Below are 21,510 nucleotides of genomic sequence, written 5' to 3'. Positions count from 1 at the left end.
GTCATTACATTCATAAGCTTTCTCTCCTGTGTGAATTATCTGGTGATTTATGAGGCATGACTTCCAGCCAAAGGCTTTTCCACAGTTACTGCATTCCTAAGGTTTCTCCCCTGTGTGAATTCTCGGATGATTTGTGAGGTATGCCTTCTTGCCAAAGGCTTTCCCACACTCATTGCATTCATAAGGTTTCTTTCCTGTGTGAATTTTCTGATGAGTTATGAGCTGTGACTTCCGGCTAAAGGCTTTACCACAGTCATTACATTCATAAGGTTTTTCCCCCGTGTGAATTCTCTGATGTAGGATGAGACGTGACTTCCACATAAAGGATTTTCCACAGTCATTACATTCATAAGGCTTATCCCCTGTGTGAATTCTCTGATGATTTATGAAATGGGACTTCCGGCCAAAGGCTTTTCCACAGTCACTGCATTCATAAGGTTTCTCCCCTGTGTGAATTTTCTGATGCGTTATGAGGTGTGACTTCTGGCCAAAGGCTTTCCCACACTCATTGCATTCATAAGGTTTCTCTCCTGTGTGAATTCTCTGATGATTTATGAGGTGTGACTTCTGGCCAAAGGCTTTCCCACACTCATTGCATTCATAAGGTTTCTCTCCTGTGTGAATTTTCTGATGTGTTATGAGCTGTGACTTCCGGCTAAAGGCTTTACCGCAGTCATTGCATTCGTAAGGTTTGTCCCCTGTGTGAATTCTCTGATGTAGCATGAGATGTGACTTCCACATAAAGGATTTTCCACAGTCATTACATTCATAAGGCTTATCCCCTGTGTGAATTCTCTGATGATTTATGAAATGGGACTTCCGGCCAAAGGCTTTTCCACAGTCATTACATTCATAAGGTTTCTCCCCTGTGTGAATGCTCTAATGCTTTGTGAGGGTTGATTTACAGTGAAAGGCTTTTCCACAGTCATTACATTCATAAGGTTTCTCTCCTGTGTGAATTTTCTGATGAGTTATGAGGTTTGGCTTCTGGCTACAGGCTTTACCACAGTCATTGCATTCATACGGTTTTTCCCCCATGTGAATTCTCTGATGTAGGATGAGACGTGACTTCCACATAAAGGATTTTCCACAGTCATTACATTCATAAGGTTTCTCCCCTGTGTGAATTCGCTGGTGCTTTGTGAGGGTTGATTTACAGCGAAAGGCTTTTCCACAGTCACTGCATTCATAAGGTTTCTCCCCTGTGTGAATTCTCTGGTGTGTTATGAGCTGTGACTTCTGGCCAAAGGCTTTCCCACACTCTTTGCATTCATAAGGTTTCTCCCCTGTGTGAATTCTCTGATGCTTTGTGAGGACTGATTTACAGTGAAAGGCTTTTCCACAGTCACTGCATTCATAAGGTTTCTCTCCTATGTGAATTCTTTGGTGATTTAAGAGGTGTGACTTCTTCCCAAAGGCTTTTCCACAGTCATTACATTCATAAGGTTTCTCCCCTGTGTGAATTCTCTGATGATTTGTGAGGACTGATTTACAGCGAAAGGCTTTTCCACAGTCACTGCATTCATAAGGTTTCTCTCCTGTGTGAATTCTTTGGTGATTTATGAGGTGTGACTTCTTCCCAAAGGCTTTTCCACAGTCATTACATTCATAAGGTTTCTCCCCTGTGTGAATTCTCTGATGATTTATGAGGTATGCCTTCTTGCCAAAGGCTTTCCTACACTCATTGCATTCATAAGGTTTCTCTCCTGTGTGAATTTTCTGATGAGTTATGAGGTGTGGCTTCTGGCTAAAGGCTTTACCACAGTGATTGCATTCATATGGTTTTTCCCCCATGTGAATTCTCTGATGTAGGATGAGACGTGACTTCCACATAAAGGCTTTACCACAGTCATTACATTCATAAGGTTTCTCCCCTGTGTGAATTCTCTGATGCTTTGTGAGGGTTGATTTACAGCGAAAGGCTTTTCCACAGTCACTGCATTCATAAGGTTTCTCCCCTGTGTGAATTCTCTGGTGTGTTATGAGGTGTGACTTCTGGCCAAAGGCTTTCCCACACTCATTGCATTCATAAGGTTTCTCTCCTGTGTGAATTTTCTGATGAGTTATGAGCTGTGACTTCCGGCTAAAGGCTTTACCACAGTCATTGCATTCGTAAGGTTTTTCCCCCGTGTGAATTCTCTGATGTAGGATGAGATGTGACTTCCACATAAAGGATTTTCCACAGTCATTACATTCATAAGGCTTATCCCCTGTGTGAATTCTCTGATGATTTATGAAATGGGACTTCTGGCCAAAGGCTTTTCCACAGTCACTGCATTCATAAGGTTTCTCCCTTGTGTGAATTTTCTGATGAGTTATGAGCTGTGACTTCTGGCCAAAGGCTTTCCCACACTCTTTGCATTCATAAGGTTTCTCCCCTGTGTGAATTCTCTGATGCTTTGTGAGGACTGATTTACAGTGAAAGGCTTTTCCACAGTCACTGCATTCATAAGGTTTCTCTCCTGTGTGAATTTTCTGGTGATTTATGAGGTGTGACTTAAGGCCAAAAGCTTTTCCACAGTTATTACATTCATAAAGTTTATTCCCTGTGTTAATTATCTGATGCTTTATGAGGTGTGACTTCCACATAAAGGATTTTCCACAGTCATTACATTCATAAGGTTTCTCACCTGAGTGAATTCTCTGATGATTTATGAGATGTGACTTCTGGTAAGTGGCTTCTCCATGTTCATTAAACACATGAGAGTTTTCCACTACGTGAGTACCATAATGAATTGCATGGCAGAATTTATAACTGAATGATTTTCCACAAGGCTTACATGCATAGGGTTTCTTCCCTATATGTGGTCTATGATTTATTTTAAGAGGTGATTGATCAATGACAGGTTCCAAAGAACTACTATATTCATAAACTTTCTTCTGGGACTTTGTTGATGCATACTGAGGTTAGAATTTTTATAGAAATCATGTTCTATTTGAGTTGTCTTACCAATAGTGGCAGTTGATGTACTACTTTCTACCATAAAACGCCTCTCAGATTTACAAAATATATTTTTTCTTTTGAAGACTTTCCCTTTTCCAATTGGTTCAAATGCCTGTTGCACAGTCTGATTTTTGTGCTGTTGATTAAGAGCCTCACAGATCTGGAGAGCATTCCCAGGTACATTAGTAGCATCAAATTTTTCTCCAGTTTGTAGTTGAACAGGCCCACAGTGCAGATACACATTGTGACATACATTGCATTCTTCAGGTTTCATTCCTGAATAGATTCTCTTTTTGATACTCAGTTTTGGAATATGGTTTGAACTTAAATGAAGTGTTTTTCTTAATTCAATTATTTTGGGAGTTGATGTCTTATTGTTTTTCATAACATTCTGATTCAGATTTTTGTCCTGACTTTTCTGGTTTTTCCTAATCAGGTCATCCCTTTTCATGGCAACTGAAGTGAGAAAAAAAAAAAAAAAAACAGTGCTGTCAATAAATCAAATATAATTCTTTTTCCTGGCATACTCATGTAAAAGGAATGAAGTTACTTGTATTTAAGAGGGATAGAATTAACAAAATGAATACAAGTCATTGCTTGGAAAGTCTGCATCCAAAAACAGTGCCAATTTAAGCCCAGGATACTCTGCTTCAAATACAGCTCTCTACTAATGTATACCAGGGGGCAGGAGATAATGGCTCTTGTGCTTGGGACCCTGTGATACATCAGATTAGAATAGTTGGAATGCCAGGCTTTTGGTTTCAAATTAGTCAGACCTAACTGTTGCAGGTATCTGGGGAGGTAGCTAATAGGAAATCTCTTTCTCACTGTTTCTCCTCTCACTGACTTTCTGCCTTTCACAAAGGTGAAACAACTATATAAGATTTTAAAGAAAGGACATATGTTTAGTAAAAATAATCACCTATTGCCAAGAAATCAATTTTTCCTTGTCCTATTCATTCCAGTTCATTTTTCTAAAATTGTCTGTTTTGTACTTCTCTGATATTTCAAACATCAATATGGGAAACTTTTACTGGATCATTTTCTTGCAGGTGGAGAAGAGTTTAATGCGTCTGTATTCCAAGCAGGATCACATTTAAGGGACAAGATTTGCATCTGTGGTTATCTCATGTTCTGTCTTCCCAGGGAAACAGCATTTGTGGAATTTTTCTAATGAAAAACTGTTTTATATGCACTCTATTACTGTTTCCCCATATTTCTAAGGAAACCTGATATCCTCAGCCTCTGAGAACTACAACAGTTGCAGAAAGTTCCAATGTACCACCTTCGGTATACATTCACAAGAAATTTAAAGAATGTGTTTCTGTAGACCAGAATCTGCTTAATTTCTTGAAAATTTATTTCTATCTCATTGTGAAGTTGTCATCCCTAGTGACCTCCTTTCATTTTTTACATAAACACTTCTCTGTGATAATATGCAATTCTGGAGATTTCGATCAGTTGCGGATTTACACATGAAACTTCATTTCCTTTGCCTTTAATAGAGATACTGATCTCCATAGATACTGTAGAATAACTGTGTCTGAAGTAAGACTTGGAAAAAATTCATAGAAAGAGCACCACTCAACATCTGCTGCAATGATTCTACTTTGGCCTCCCTGACCATTATGTACACACTGACCTGGAAGGCTATGATGTAAGCATTCTTTCCCCATCCAGGGCTCTGCTCCTTGCTCCAACTTCAAGATCAAGTCAGGTTTGGTCATGCAGTGCCCTATTAATGGAAATAATGTAACACTTTGTGAAATCACTATCTTGGGTTAATTAAAGGTGAACAGCTTGGTCCAGGAGCTATGCAACAAATGTTCCAATTTGAATTCCTTCTCAGATGGTATATAATCAGATTCTTCATGGACTCAAATTCTATTCCTGTCCCTCATTTATAAAGTTTATTAATAGTGCTCACTTATTTGTCAAATAGTGAGAAAATGTTACCACTGGGCATGTGATGAGTGTCACTCACCCAAGGAGAACAGGCTGCTGTAGGTCTCCAGCATCACATCCTTGTACAGGATTTTCTGAGCTTGGTTCATGTTCTGCCATTCTTCCCAGGTAAAGTACACAGCCAGGTCTTCAAATGCTATCATCACCTGTGATAGAACATTCCTGGTCAACATGTCAACTCTGTCACATAACAAAAAATGGCAGTTGTATAACTTCTGCATGCATATGGAGGAAGAAGGAAGGATGCCATTTCATTTCAGATTTGTTGAGCATTTGGACAGCCACACAGAAGCATTCAACAGGGGATCATATCTGTGGTATAAAGGCTGTGAAAAATGCCCAAGCTGGAGGCAAACAGGAATTTCTGTTCAGAAAGGCCTGACTATGTCAAGGGCAATTGCACAGTAGGCTGAAAGGGGGACAATAGTCACTCTGGAATGAGCAATGTTCAGAAGAATGTAGAAGTATTCAGGGAAAAAGACAAGAAACCATCAGGGAAGCTATGAAGAGATTGTGAACAGAGAATTTCCAGGAAAACACCATGCACAGTCAATGCAATTATGGCAGAGAAAAAAATATTTTAAAAGAGACATTACAGACTTAACTTAGTGTTTATGAAGCCAGCTCAGATACTCTATCTCTGCATCAAATTTCCAAAGAAATTTCCTTGAGAAATTCTGTACTATAATCTGCATTTGTGACTGAGGGAAATGCAGAGAGATTTGTTCGTGAACCTGTAGTAGGCACCAGTATTATGGTGCAGCAGATAAGCCTGCACCCTCCACCTGCAATTCAGGCATCCCATGTGAACAGTTTGAGTCCTTGGTGCTCCACATGGGATGCCTGTGGTCATTTGTGAATGAACCAGTAGATGGAAGGTAACTCTTTCTTACTACCCATCCTTCCATATCTCTATTTGCCTTTCAAATAAGTTAATAAATAAATCTTGGGGCCAGAGCTGTGGTGCAGTGGGTTAACACCCTTGCCTAAAGTGCTGACATCTCATATGGGTGCCATTTCTAGAACCAGCTGCTCCACTCCTGATCTAGCACTCTGCTATGACCTGGGAAAGCAGTAGAAGAACCAAACCCTTGGGTCCTTTAACCCATGTGGGAGACTGAGAAGAAGCTCTGGCTCCTGGCTTCAGATCAGCACAGCTCGGGGCATTGTGGGCAGCCAGGGAGTGAACCAGCAGATGAAGATCTCTCCTCTCTTTCTCTGCTCTCTCTCTTTGTAACTGACTTTAAAATAAAAAATAAATTTTTAAATAAAAACTTAAAACATGAAAGAACCTGCAATAGATATGCTATCTCTGAATCAAGGTCAGCTCCCCAAATTATGAAGGTCTGCATTACTCTAACAATTAAAAAAATAAATGCAATTGATTTGTGTTTTAGCACTAGCTAACTCTTACCCTTGCAGAATGTTCAGTGTTTATTTCCAGGGTGGTACTGAAACACTGCCCACTACATCATCTATATAACAATAATGACTGTATTTGACATCAGGACCCCCAATTTCAAATATTATCCTTAAAGCCTCATTTAAAAATATAAATAATATGTATTTTGCTATGGCAACAGAAAGATGAGACCAAATTGCCTTATGTTAGATTACTTCAATGCTTGATAGTCATGACAAATTCATTTGTCTTGTTTTTATATATTCCCTAAGAATAAAATTTATCTTTATTTTTCCATTTTTATTAACAAATTATTATAAATCTAAAAAGAAAACTGACAGCAACCTGAGAATAATTAAAAAAAAAAAAACACTTACAGGGCCAGTGCTATTGCACAGTGGGATAAAGCCCCAGCCCTCAGAGCCAGCATCCCATATGAGTGCCAGTTTGAGTCCTGGCTTCTCCACCTCAAATCCTGCTCCTACAAATATTACTGGGAAGGTACTGGAGGATGACTCAAGGGCGTGGACCCATGCACCTATGTGAGAGATGCAGAAGGATCCTGCCTCTTGCCTGTAGATTGGCTCAGCTCTGACCTTTGTGGCCTTTTGGGGAATGAACCAGCAGATGCAAGACTCTCTCTCTCTCTTTTTCTGTTACTCTCTGTGACTATGTCTTTCAAATGCATAAAATAAATATGTTTTTAAAAGTACACAATCTGCAGGTGATGTATTAATTTTCTTTGCTCTTTGAAATATCTGGAGGTGTCCTGAATCATACCTGGAAGAAAACATAAATGCAAGCATTTAAAAGAAAATTTCATGGCTTTCTTTCTACATTGCACTGTAGAAAACGGAGTGCTAGAATGAATAAAGAATCATGAATACATAAATAAAGAAAACATAAACTTCAAGGAGGAAAAATTATTTAAACCTGCAAATATATGGCAACTGAACCCACCTCTATTAAGTGGCAGAGATTAATCAGAAATTATCTTTGGTTTAATGAAAGCATTGCAAAAATTTTATTAAATGATATTGTAACAATAAAAAACAGTAAAACTTTGTTATTGTTGAAATTAATTACATTCAGTAAAATTTACATTAATGAAAGTTATTTTGGGGACTGGCACTGTGGCTTAGTGGGTAAAGCTGCTGCCTGTATCCCATGTGAGTGACAGTTCAAAACAGTGACAGAGCTGCAATCGACAGTCACCCATACAGGTTTCATCTCAAATGGCCTGAACACCCAGCTCCATCACATTGCCATCTTGGATGAAACAGACTTTCTTTCTTTCTTATTTTAAGAATTTTATTTATTTATTTGACAGGTAGAATTACAGACAGTGAGAGAGAGAGGCAGAGAGAAATGTCTTCCTTCCATTGGTTCACTCTCAAAATGGACACAATGCATGGAGCTGTGCTGATCTAAAGCCAGGAGTCAGGTGCTTCTTCCTGGGCTCCCACCCAGGTGCAGGAGCCCAAGCACCTGGGCCATCTTCTGCTGCTTTGCCAGGCCACAGCAGAGAGCTGGATAAGAAGAAGAGCAGCCGGGACTAGAAATGGTGCCCATATGGGATGCCGGCACCCCACATGGAGAATTAACCTACTGCACCACAGTGCTGGCTCTGGATGAAACAGTCTTTCTACAGAACTTTTGTAGCTGCCTCTGTACAACTGGAGACACATTGGTCTTGTTTCAGTGCACCAATTTTTGACAAAAATATCTTTAAAATCTCAACCTTATTCACCCTTTCTCCAGCTCCAGAACTGAGAATGTGGCATTGGTGTCCCTTCCTAGGCCAGCCAAGATCTACAGGGTGCACCTGAATGACATAACTTAACACCTCAGATCTATGACTGTCACCTATGCCACCAACAGACACCTGTCCTGCTCTCCAAGGTTCCTTTCACCCTCACACTAACATCCACAGACACAGAAACCAACCACACAGTTCTTGAGCAATATGAGGAAAGCCCCAGAGTCAGGAATTCTGTGAAGATGGTGGGAGTGGTTGGAATGGCACATGCTGAGAAGGAGGCCAGAGGAGATTTCCCATGGTCCTGACCTGCTGCCATCATGGGCAGATGAGGCTAGATTCCCAGATACCAATGCATGCCTCCATTAGAAGCAATGAAGATGATCCATACATCAGCTAGAAAATCAGCCTCCTGGGACATGGAGGGGATACATCAGAACTTGTCTAACCACAAGAGATATCCACATAATAATCAATTCCTCATTAATGCTTGACATATTTACAACCTAAAGAAACATAGTATAAGTGGAGAAATTCAAATGTGGAAAGAATTCTTGGGAATTGTATTTAAATTTATCATAATTTGATCCTATTGAAAACCTAAATTTGTTTTTAAATTTTATAATGAAAAAGGATAAAAAAAGATGTTCCATCTTATGTCTCTACAGCATAAGATATACATCAACTTTCCCAGGTTCTATATGCATTTATGAACAAAGTTTCATAGGTGTACTCAGTAGTGTGGCTCCAATAAGTCTTAACCAGGGATTCAACTAAATTTAACAAGGAATTTTAGAAGAATTCCAAAATATGTATCAGAATAAAAATATACTTTACTTGGTATATCTCATTTTAATTATACTATTGTCTCCATTTCCAATTGTCAGATGTACAAAAAAATCCCAGAAGCAGCAGAGTTAGTCCAACATGATGAGGAATAAAATACTTTTTAAGTTACAACTTGACTAGAGAAAATGAGAATTCACAGATCCCAGATTAAAATAACCAAGATGGCTCAATAAAAGAAAACTCAATGTCTTCTTACACTGACATTTATTACCTCAGATTTATTTAACAAAAAGGAGATTACTCCAGCTATTCCCCATTAGGCAGCCCAATTTTACCTGCTAAATCTATTTAAAAAAAAAAGCACCTCATGATAATTACTAAAATCATATTGCTGTATGCCACCCACCATGTCCACTGTACCTTATACCTAATGTTAACATGTCTGATGCATCTCAATAGATAAATGATGTGTCTTAACTATTACAAGTGTGGCAAATGTGTTTTTGTTCAAAGTTTTTCCAAAAGCCCCTCAGTCTAAGTTTGCCTTCACCTTGAAAAGACACATCTAAGATAAACATGGACTCCTCATTGACTTTGCCATCAAACACAATTTTTGCAAAGAAATTAACCACAACCACCACTTATCAGGAACACAAGCATGCAACACATAGATGACAAGCTCCATGAATGAGATGATCTGACATACTTCTCAAGTACATACAAGCCTAATCATCCTACTTGGGTTTTAGTGCAATGCATATCTCATTCACAAAATTAATTGTCACTGATGTTACAAATCATCCAGCTTATATGGGCCTCCCTCTGATGAAAGGGGCTAAAATCCATCAAAATAAACTCTAGGCACTGTCCTTGTGCTCTCAGTGACTTTTTCATTCTAGGGGCTCACAAACCTTCTAAATTCTTTAGATCACCTATGATGATCATTAGTTCTCAAGGACTATGATGCAAGTAATTTCCCCTCTTGGAACCTTGTTATTAACTATGCTGTATGAGAAATGAAGTCTACACACCTTGTGCCTACAATTCTCCAAACCACGGTGTCTGCTAGGACTTTGGCCATGAATATAGGACAGTAAAATTTGAGCATGGTTACTGAGGTCTCCTTAATAAAAGATGGACTGGGGCCGCGACTGTGGTGCAGTGGTGTAATCCTCCATATGCAGTGCTGGCACCCCATATATGCACTAGTTCTAGTCCCCACTGCTCCTCTTCCCATGCAGCTCTCTGCAATAGCCTGGGAAAGCTGGAGAAGATGGCCTTGGGCCCCTGCACCTATGAGGAAGACCTGGAAGCTCCTGGCTGCTGGCCTCGGATCTGCCCATCTCCAGCTGTTGCATTCATTAGGGGAGTGAACCAGTGTATGGAAGACCTTTCTCTCTTCCTCTTCCTCTCACTGTCTGAACTGTACTTGTCAAATAAATAAAACCTTAAAAACTATATGTACGATGGACCAAAATGTGGCATACTCTATTTCGGCTCCAGTATCTACTGTCTATGTCAGTGTCTCAGGGTAACACAGTAGGTCACCCTCTACCAAACAAGAAAAGCTATTTAAGTTCAGAGGACACCATTCTGCTGCCTGTTGACCTTATTACTGTTAGTCTGGATGCTTTCATCCATTGCAATCCAGAGACCCAATTTTCCCATAGATATTAACATCAGGAAACATGAAAATATGGTAAGAAAAGCTTAAACTGAGAGTTATTATTAATAAGTATTTTAACAAACTTTCTTAGAACCCATCTAGTCCAAACCTTGGACAACTGGAAGCTGTTGTACTTGGCCCACCCATAATCGAGATGTGTTCTAATTCTTTTAACTGCAAGGAGAGTATCATAGACATTAATGCTCCAAACTGATCCAGTTCCCTGCAAATGTGTCTGGGAAAGCAGCACAGGATGACTCAAATTATTTGAGCTCCTGCTCCCATGTGAGAGACCTGGAAGAAGACCCTAGCTCCTGACATCAGTCTGGCCTAGCCACAGTCATTGCAGCCATTTGAGGAGTGAACAAATCAGAAGGAAGATCTCTCCCTCTCTCACTTTATAGCACTGCCTTTCAAAGAGCTGAAAAACTTACAATGACTCATTATGTCATTAATTTAGTACATAATGCTGAGAAAATCAGAATTATTTGTTAAAAATTGGTTGCAATGCACTAGATTTATAATTTTTGAATGTATCTTTCCAATGTATAATGTAGTCCTGTGCTAGTTTAGAGTATCAGAAATTTAAAATGTGCAAAGTTTTTAAAAATATTTATTGTGAGACAGAGTTAGAGATATAGAGAGGAAGAGAAAGAGAGAGAGGCTTCTACCCACAGGTTCACCCCCCAAGTGGCCAAAATGGCTGGAGCTGGGCCAATCTGAAGCCAGGTGCCAGAAGCCAGGAGTCAGCAGCTTCCTCCAGGTCACCCATGTGGGTGCAGGGGCCCAAGCATTCATGCTATATACCACTGCTTTCCTAGGCCATTCACAAAGATCTGGATTGGAAGTGCAGAAGCAGGGACTCAAACTGGTGCCCACATGGAATGCTGGTGCTGCAGGTGGAGGCTTAATTCCACTATGACACAGTGTGGGCCAGTGACAGGTTTTAGGAAGATGTCTTTTATGTAGACTAGGCTACAATATTGTAAGGTAAGGTTTAGCTTTTATTTTCCACATATCAGTATTCATCTTTTAGCAATTATAAATATTGACTATCATATGCATCTTATGAAGCATTATATTGATGTTACCTGTACACAACCATCAGGCACTTCCACTGTAGAATGCATTAATGTGTATAGGTATTTTTGTTTGTGTGTACATGAATGCACAACTTTTGATGGAGTTAGTACTGAAAGTAATACTGTAAGAAATCCTACACTCTTTTCAAAATTTCTGTCCTCCCCAGAGTTGGCTGTCTATCAGCCAGACCACAGGGCCCCTTTTGCTGTTATGGATTGAAATGTGCCTCCCTAAAACTCAAACATTGAAGTGCTAACCACCAATATGACTCTATCTGAACAAAGTGCTTTTAAGCAGGTCAAATGATATATATGTCTGTCACATCAGGAGAAAGGCTTCTGGAAAAATCAAGCCTATTAGGACCTTGATCTGATATTTTCAACCTCTGCAACTCTCAGATGTAAAATTCCACAATTTAAATCAAATTCTCTGTGGTATTTTGTTAGCAAATTAATACATCCTCATTTCTGCCAGTGTTTTCTGCAGTCATCTGGAAGGTCCTCATGATTAGCAGAGAAATATAGAAACTAAAAACTATGATTTTAGATAACCAAATATCTACTAACACAAAAAAGGATATTCCAGAAGCAACTACTACCATTCCGCAGGACCCAGAAAAAAAACAAGAATGAATCAAGTTGCAGGGCAGTGAATAATGAAAAAAAAGGAATAATGAAAGATAACTGTGGCCGGTGCCATGGCTCAATAGGCTAATCCTCTGCCTTGCGGCACCGGCACACTGGGTTCTAGTCCTGGTCGGGGCACCTGATTCTGTCCCAGTTGCCCTTCTTCCAGGCCAGCTCTCTGCTATGGCCCAGGAGTACAGTGGAGGATGGCCCAAGTGCTTGGGCCCTGCACCCACATGGGAGACCAGGGGAAGCACCTGGCTCCTAGCATTGGATCAGCATGGTGCACCAGCCACAGAAGCCGTTGGGGGGTGAACCAACAAAAAAGCAAGACCTTTCTCTCCGTCTCTCTCTCACTGTCCACTCTGTCAAAAAAAAAAAAAATTATGGGGGGGGGGAAGCCATTGTAATCCATTAACTGTACTTTGGAAATTTATATTTAATAAATTAAAAAAATATTTAAAAAAAGAATGTCAGTGATATATTCTGAGGTAAGCTTTAACAAAGGGAAAGCAAATTTTACTTTTAATTTTTCTCATATTGCTTTTGAGGAACCTGTGATGGTCATAGTTGCATATGAGTTCTGTGTTCAGGAGAAATGTAAATTTCTTTAACAAAATAATAAGTATTAAGTCATGAGGAGTAGATGAGTTTACCCAGGCACTACACATATTTGTAAAGTAGGAGGACAAGCACTGCAATGGTAAACACCTGAGCAATATCCACATCTAATTTTAGGCAAAAGAAATGGCAAATGAACTGAAACAGAGTAATTGAAATGATAGAGAAAAGCCAAGGAGATGAGAGGTGATGAATGGTGAGGGTGCAGTGTTTGAGGAGGGAGCTAAGAAATGTATGCTGCCTTCCAAACCACTTTGTTCTCAATCTCTTTACTCCGCTTCATGTTATATTTTTTAAAGATTTATTTATTTGAAAGTTGGAGTTATGCAGAGAGAAATAGAGAGGGAGGTCTATCTGCTGGGTCACTCCCCAAATGGCTGCAACAGCTGGGGCTGCACAGATCCAACACTGGAATCCAGGAATTTCCTCCAGGTCCTCCATATGGGTGCAGGGACCCAAGCACTTGGGCCATCTTCCACTGCTTTCCCAGCCCATAGCAGAGAGTTGAGCAGCCAGGACTCGAACCAGCACCCATGTGGGATGCCGGTACTGTAGGCAGCAATTTTACCCACTACATCACAGTGCCGGCCCCTCTGCTTCACTTTCATAATGCAACTTATTCTTAAGGAAACTATATTTTACATTTTCCTGTTAGCATATTGTCATATTAACTCCTAAGAGAGAAGTGGCCTGTATTCTGTGCTTAGAAGAGGATTTGGTGCATAGTAGAACTTCAGTGAAGTGCTACGTGAATGATGTGCACTCAGTAAATGAGGTATTTAAAGCATACATTGCATGTAACCAACACAGATATCACTAATGACCTTGGGAAGACCAATTTGAGAGGAGTAGTGGGGACAAAAATAAGACTCCAATAAGTTGAATAATAACAGAAAGGAAAGGAAGTGAGATGGATGCAAAACTACTGACCACTTTTTGAGGAATTAAATTCACAAAGGGGCTAGCATTGCAGCAAAATGGGTTAAACTGCCACCTGTGATGCCACCATTCCATGTGAGTTGCAGTTTGAATTTGAGCTAATCCATTTCCAATTCAGCTCCCTGCTAATGCACCTGGGAAAGCAGAAGATGGACCAAGGACTCGGCCCCTGCCTCTCATGTGGGGGACCTAAATGAAGCTCCTGACTTCAGCCTGCCCCAGCCACAATTGTTGCAAATCTTTGGGGTATGAGCCAGCAGATGGTGTCTTTCCTTCTGTAACTCCACCTTTCAAATAAATAAATCTTTAATAAACAAATAAACTGAGTAAAAAACAAAAACCCAATATCCTATCATCTTATTCCAAAAAAGACAAAAAAGGACAAATCCTAGAGATGATATTGGAAAAGAAAATCCTCACACATGGAGGGTGAAAATATGAATTAGTATAGCTGTTATGGAGAAAAGAATGATCATTCCTCAAAAAAGAAAAATAAATCTACCATTTGACAGAATTATTTTGCTCTTTGCTATATATTAGAAGAAAATTTTATTAGAAGGAAATTATAAGGAAATGAAAAGAGCATATCAAAGAGATAGCAATTTTCCCATTGTCAGTATAACACAGTTCACTGCAGCCATGATTTGGAAACAACCTAGCTGTCCATGAATAAAAAAATGTACAAGGGATCATTATTTAGACTCAAAAAAGAATAAATATGGTTACATTAACTGAAATAAGCCAGAAACAGAAACACAAATGTCACATGTACCTTATCACGTATGGAAGTGAAAAAAAATAATGCATCTGAACAGAGAATTGTTCTTGTCAGAGAAGGGTAGAGGCTAGGGATAGACGAGGATTGGATGACAGGTACCAAACTACAGTGATTCACAACTAACTGCCAGTGTTCCACAAAATCATTAGATGATGATAATATACCATATTAGGTCCTTTGTAAAGAACTGAAGAGGAGCTGGTAGCCTCAAATCATGAAGAAGAAACAGAAATGGTAGTTGTTTAGCATAATCACTTTCATCTAATCAAATAGTGCAGTATACCCTATAATAATGAATGACTAGTACACATTAAAATCAAAAATTGTTTCAATAACATTTTAAAAATCAAAAGCATCCCATTATACTAACAATGAGCTATTTGAAAATGAAATTAGGAAAACACTTCCATACTTAACAGCATAAAAATGGGAACAAATATCCTCCAGCACTATCTCCATTGGTTAGCAGTGATTAATCAAATACACAGCTCAAAAATCAATAAATTGGGGTAGGTGCTGTGGCGCAGCAAGTTAACGCCCTGGCCTGGAGCGCCAGCATCCTTTATGGGCACTATTACTAGTCCTGGCTCAGCTCCTCTATGATCCAGCTCTCTGCTGTGGCCTGGGATATCAGTGAAAAGTGGCCCAAGTCCTTGGGCTCCTGTACCCATGTGGGAGACCCAGAAGAAGCTCCTGGCTCCTGGCTTCAGATCAGCACGGTGCACTGGCCACAGCATGCCAGCTGCAGCAGCCATTGGGGAGTGAACCAATGGAAAAGCAAGAACTTTCTCTCTGTCTGTCTCTCTCTCACTGTACACTCTGCCTGTCAAAAAAAAAAAAAAATCTTTAAAAGAACAATAAATCAATATGGTCTTTCAACTTGAAATTTCTGATCAGCCTTACATGATTTATAACCAACAATGCCAGCATCCCATGAGCACCAGTTCCACTCCCAGCTGTTTCATTTCAAACCAGTCCCCTATTAATATGCCAGGGAAAGGAAGCAGAAGATGGGCCAAAAGTCGGTTTCCTCCCACTCACATGGAAGTCCAAGAGTTCCAGGCTTTTGGCTTCAATCTGGTCCTGTCTGGCCACTGCAACCACTGTGGGAAGTTCTGCAACCATTGGGGGAAGTTTAAAACAGATCCCTCCCTCCATTTCTTTCTTTCTTTCTTTCTTTCTTTCTTTCTTTCTTTCTTTCTTTCTTTCTTTCTTTCTTTCTTTCTTTCTTTCTTTCTTTCTTTCCTTCCTTCCTTCCTTCCTTCCTTCCTTCTTCCTTCTTCCTTCTTCCTTCTTCCTTCTTCCTTCTTCCTTCTTCCTTCTTCCTTCTTCCTTCTTCCTTTCCTTTCCTTTCCTTTCCTTTCCTTTCCTCTTTCCTTCTTTCTTTCCTCTTTCCTTCTTTCTTTCCTTGCTTTCCTCGTCTTTCTTTCTTTCTTTCTTTCTTTCTTTCTTTCTTTCTTTCTTTCTTTCTTTCTTTCTTTCTTTCTTTCTTCTCTCTCTCTCTCTCCCCTTCTGCCTTTCAAATTCACAAAGTAAGCCTTTTTTAAAACATATTTTTAAAAGTATTTTAAAAGAAAGATAGGAGAAACTTTATTTATCAAAGCAAGGAGAGCATAAGATGAATAGTAGGACTCCTAATTTCAAAAATCTACACTAAAGAAAAAGCTAATGAAACTCAAATTATAACCAAACATCATTATCTACTATAATCTTTATCTTGAGAGTTAGGGAAAAAAAAATGTTCATTCCCTGTGAAAAAACCAACCTCGGGTGGGCATAGTGGGTTAAGCTGCTGCCTGCAGTGCCAGCATCCCACACAGTACTGGTTGAAGATCTGCTGCTCCATTTCCAACTCAGCCCCCTCCTAATGCACCTGGGAAAGGAGCAGAGGATGGCCCAAGTGCTTAGGCCCCTGTCCCCAAGTGGAGACTAGGAAGAAACTCCTAAATCCTGGCTTCAGCCTAGCCTAGCCACAGCCATTGCAGCCATTTGGGAAGTGAACCTATTGATGGAAGATCTCTCAGCCTAAACTTCTCTCTCAGTACATATGCCTTTCAAGTAAATAAAATAAATCATAAAAATAAACCATACACAATGTAGTATTTTGGCAATTCTCTCACACAGAAAATCTTTGATAAACTGTAGATGAGTGTTCCCGCATTAATGCAATTCAGAAAGAGGATTCCTTTCTCCCAACCTGTGGTAGACATCATAAATGTAATTAATGGGAAGATGAACGGACACCATCAGACTTCTTCCTCACAAGGCATCTTTCCTTAAAGCCATCACTGCTATGTTACCAGATTATGTACTTCATATGAAATATTTGTCTCTTACAAATTTTGAGTACATTGCCAAAACTGACAGCAGTGCAGGGACTGATGTGCCAAGGACAGCCAGTTAGGGAGATGAATCTAGGAATCCTATCCTTGGCTGCTTCCAAGTCCTATTAACAGGCACACAGCATGTTTGCTCAGAAAAAGGTTTTACTGTTGTTTCATGGGTGTGAAGCAGCTCTTCCCAGCAAAAACACAAAACTACTTGTCCATTCACAAGCTCTGTGATAGGAAGTGCATAGGAAAATAGTTCAAACACACTGGGGTTAAGAGGAGAAATGCTGTCACCCTAATACCTCAAACCGGAATTCAGTTTCTATTTTTACTTTCTAGATGCCCTCATTGTTCTAAATGAGTTTCATAAATTAGTAACTTGGGGGCCAGTGCTGTGGCATAGCCAGTAAACCCACTGCCTGTAGTGCCAGCATCCCATATGGGTACTGGTTTGAAACTCAGCTGCTCCACCTACAATCCAGCTCACTGCTTTGGCATGGGGAAGCAGTGGAGGATGGCCCATGTCCTTGGGTCTCTGCACCCATGTGGGAGGCTGGGAAGAAGCTCCTGGCTCCAGGCTTCAGACCGGCACAGCTCCGGCCTTAGCAGCCAATTGCAGAAGTGAACAGCAGATAGAAGACATCTCTAACTCTTTCTGCCGTTCTTCCTCTCTCTGTGTAATTCTGATTTTTCAAATAAATAAATAAAGCAGTAACTTGGTGACAACAACTATCTATAAGAACATGTGAAGTACTCAAACACAGTTTGTCACATAAAGTCAGCAAGTTTTCAAGGGCACACCTTCTACCCTATGTGGCCATCTCTGTGGGGGGGGGGGTGGAGAGGTGCATTTTTTTCTTCCCCTCTTCTTTCTTACCATTCTCACATTAATAACTTATATAGATGCTTCCACAGACCAGTCTCTATGAAAATGTAGAATATCCTCCCATGACAAAAATGTCATGGGTTTAAACACAGAACCCAAAATAAAAAAAGTATTTGGTCTTCTTAATTAAACACTGGGGAATGGAAGATAATCAGTGGATCATTCAGTAACTGTAAAGACCTGGGTGGAGAAAAACTGTTACTTTTCTGTATTTATGAAGCTGTAATTCTCCACGTTATGCAAACTCAGATTAAAATAACTCCAGTTAGTGGGCAGCACAGAGGCAAGAGTGACTACTCTCTACAAATGCTATTCTCTACAGAGTCAGCAAACCATATGGGCGCTGGTTGGAATCCTGGCTGCTCCAGTTACCATCCAGCTCTCTACTGTGGCCTGGGAATACAGAAGAAGGTAACCCAAATCCTTCATTTCCTGCACCTAGGGGTAGGAGACCTGGACAAAGCTCCTGGCTCCTGACTTCGAATCAACACAGCTAGAGCCATCTATCTTTACTTCTGCCACTTTGTAACTCTGCCTTTCAAATAAATAAATAATTAAAAGAAAAATAGCTCCATCCTGGAAGAAGCTCTTAGCTCCTGGCTCAGATCAGCATACCTCTGGCCATTGCCGCCAAATGGGAGTGAACCATCAGATGGAAGACATCTCTCTCTTTTTCTCTTTCTGCCTCTCCTCTCTCTGTGTAACTCTTTCAAATGAATAAATAAATCTTTAAAATAATAGCTCCAGTTATTGACAACACAGTAGACTTGCATTAATTTTAGTTCACTTTTCACTTTGCAAAGGGATCAGTGGCAGGTAAAAACAGTTGACAGCCTTGCTAACAGGAGAAGAAATAGCTGAAGACAGAAAAAGAAAAGCAGCCAAACAAATCATCAGCTACGATTGCATGGCCTTGTAGAAGAAATACAGCCACAACCTGAGGCAAAGAAAGAAAAGTGGACCCCATCCAACACAAACCTTGAAAAGTGGATGCTCACAATTAATGAGTGAAACAGCTGCCCACTGAAATCTTGTCTAGGGAGGGAAGATGCCCTAAGTTCTGCTTCTGTAAACTCCAGTCATAAATCTGTCCCTGGCATCTTTTTTTACAAACATACTGGACCCACCAACCATTGGAAATGTGGTCCTAAGTCATGTAGGCTGCATTTAAACCCACTAATGCTGTAACAGCTGAGGTATGATGCTGATGATCCTACAAATATTCTAAGAAACTTGAATTTGATGCTCAATTCTCAGGAAATCATTCCAGCTGAACCTGGAGGCATTAATACACTCCTTGGACCCCCCACTGTCTTTATGTCTTTGAAAGAAGGGAGTTTTCCCACCCCAGGTTTCTGTAACAGCCTCAAATTCCAGATTGTATAAAATCTGTTAATTAAATACAGAAATGGGATCAATCCCCAAAGCTACTGCACACGCTTCACACTGCTCCCTCTGGGAAAAAGCTGAACACTCAGGGCCACACCCGGCAGGTGCGTCCACAGGGACCCCACCAGGAAGATGAGGTGCAGGATGAAGCAGTGGGGCAGATCCTAGTCAGAGCCTCCTTCCCACCCCTCTGCTGTCCCAGACTCTCGGCTGAAGGCCATGCAGCCCCACCCCGCAGGAACCAACCCAGGAAACGGCAGGTGGACTGGCCAGACTACATTCAGAGACCACTTGCAGTGGGAACCGGGCTTATTTAACTGTGGAGAGCAGAGTCTCCCTGCCTTCCTCCCCGGTGCTCTCAGCTGCCTGCATGTGCAGGTTCCCAGAACGCTGCCCTCTCTCTCCCATAACCACTAAATAAAGCACATGAGGGACAGTTGGGCGCGGGGAGCCTGGGAAGCAGAGGTGGGAGACAGAACAGCCCTGGTGGGCAGTAGCACGTGCACGCGCACAGGAATTCAGAACGCAGAAATCCTCGGAGCTCCTGGGGACTCTGGGAAATGGAGTCCAGGCCACAGCATCCCTAGAGCATTCCAGTCCTGACCTCGGGGGAAAGCTGCCATGATCGCTGAGAAGCAAGTGAGCCTCACTGGGGGCCGCCAGCCACCCTGGCACCCACCCTTCTCCCACATGCGTGCCCGACCCTTCCTGTACCCCAAATCTGCTGCAGAAAGTCCTGGGAGCAGGTACTATTTCTTCTGCACACACGGGGAGTGAAACAGGGAGTGCGGGGCAGAGAGTCCCTGCACGTGGGACCCACAGGCGGACGATGAAGAGGGAAGCAGCAGCAGGAGGCAGGCTCAGAGTGAGCACCCGGAAACTGCCTGGGATCACACGTGCAGAGCAGGAGACGCAGTAAATGTGGGAGAAGGCGCAGCACAGCCTCCAGGGTTGACTCAGATCAGGGAATGAACTCCCTCTGATCCCAACTCAGAGGCCCATGGGCGGGCACTAGCACCCGCATGCGCACAGACATTTGGAACGCAGAATATGCCAGAGCTCCTGGGAACTCTGGGAAATGAAGCCCAGGCCTAAGCATCCCTAGAGACACAGGCTGGCCCTCCCCTAGGGCTGCAGTCTGGGGTGGGTGCCCACCACCAGAGGGCCTTTGCTTTTGTTTATGTCCCTCCTTTCTGTCCTTCCCAACCCAAAATCTCAAGGATCATTTGGTGTCCTTCCTTTCCAGAAGCAAAATCTTTTCTTTTTATATGTGAATTTTCTCTCCTCTTTTTTTAAAGATGTATTTATTTATTTATTTGAAAGTCAGAGTTAGGAGAGAAGGTGAGGCAGAAAGTGAAAGACAGAGAGAGAGATGTAGAGAGAGACAGAGAGAGAGAGGTCTTTCATTTACTGGTTCACTCCCAAATTTGTTGTAACCACTAGGGCGGAGCCGATCCAAAGCTAGGAGCCAAGAACTTTTGCCAGTTCTTCCACGCGAGTGTAGGGGCCCAAGGACTTGAGTCATCTTCCACCACTTTCCCAGACTACAGCTGAGAGCTAGATGGGAAATGGAGCAGCTGGAATTTGAACCAGTGCCCATATTGGATGCCGGCACTTAAGCAGCGGTTTTGTCACAGCGCCAGACCCAGAAGCAAAATCTTACAGTGACAACCACTGCTGCTAATTGACCCCAAATCCTAACTCTCTTATAACCTCTGTCTTCTTTCAGAAAAAAATCTTATTTGCTGCATTGTCCCTGGAAACTTCTCTGAAATCATAAATGACTATGAATAAAATGTAACTTTTAGCACAGGTGTAGAAGGCACAGTTTAACATTCAGTTTTGAGAATACAATTTTTATTTGTGTTGTATTGATTGTTCTTTTCAAATTTTACACCTTCTTTTAATTTACCAAGTACAGAGACAAACAGAGGAACTGGATGCAGAGCCAACATTGCTGAGTATCTTCAAGGAGCCAGGTTAAGGGGCTAAATGTCTTACATCATGTCATTTATACCTTAGATCAATTCTGTGGGCAATATGATCAATTTTCAAACAGGAAATTGAGTGGAAAGAGTTCAGAAAAAGCCCATGACAACATCATTAAAAAGTCTAAGCTAAAAGCCAATGAAATATAATACTGGTTTTAAAAAAATCATTCTTTTGTGTCGCTCCCCCTCTTCGTGGAGGAGCAACACAGGACCCTGCGCTGTTCTTTCGTCTGCTCGGCCCTCCCCGGGTTTGCTGCTGATTCTTCCCGGGTTGGCTACTATCCCTTCCACCTCCATGGAAGGGCAGTTCCCCCTAGCCACATTCCCCACTTCCGCAGGGGA

At 41.2% G+C, this 21,510-nt stretch overlaps 1 protein-coding gene across 1 annotated transcript in view; it reads right to left on the bottom strand.

Annotated features, from left to right (window-relative positions):
* The window catches only part of LOC100340298 (uncharacterized), a 40,954-nt gene that overhangs the window by 3,095 nt on the left and 16,349 nt on the right, over positions 1-21,510 (bottom strand). Inside the window, 4 exon segments of the mRNA XM_089317032.1 lie at positions 2-2,817; positions 2,862-3,400; positions 4,587-4,679; positions 4,929-5,055. Coding sequence (XP_089173158.1) covers positions 2-2,817; positions 2,862-3,400; positions 4,587-4,679; positions 4,929-5,055 — 3,575 coding nt within the window.

Source organism: Oryctolagus cuniculus, chromosome 17 (genome assembly GCF_051225735.1).
Source record: "Oryctolagus cuniculus isolate XC-2025 breed Fujian yellow rabbit chromosome 17, ASM5122573v1, whole genome shotgun sequence".
Lineage (NCBI taxonomy): Eukaryota > Metazoa > Chordata > Mammalia > Lagomorpha > Leporidae > Oryctolagus > Oryctolagus cuniculus.
Note: the sequence above shows the minus strand (reverse complement) of the source record. Positions and strands in the feature narration are given on the sequence as shown.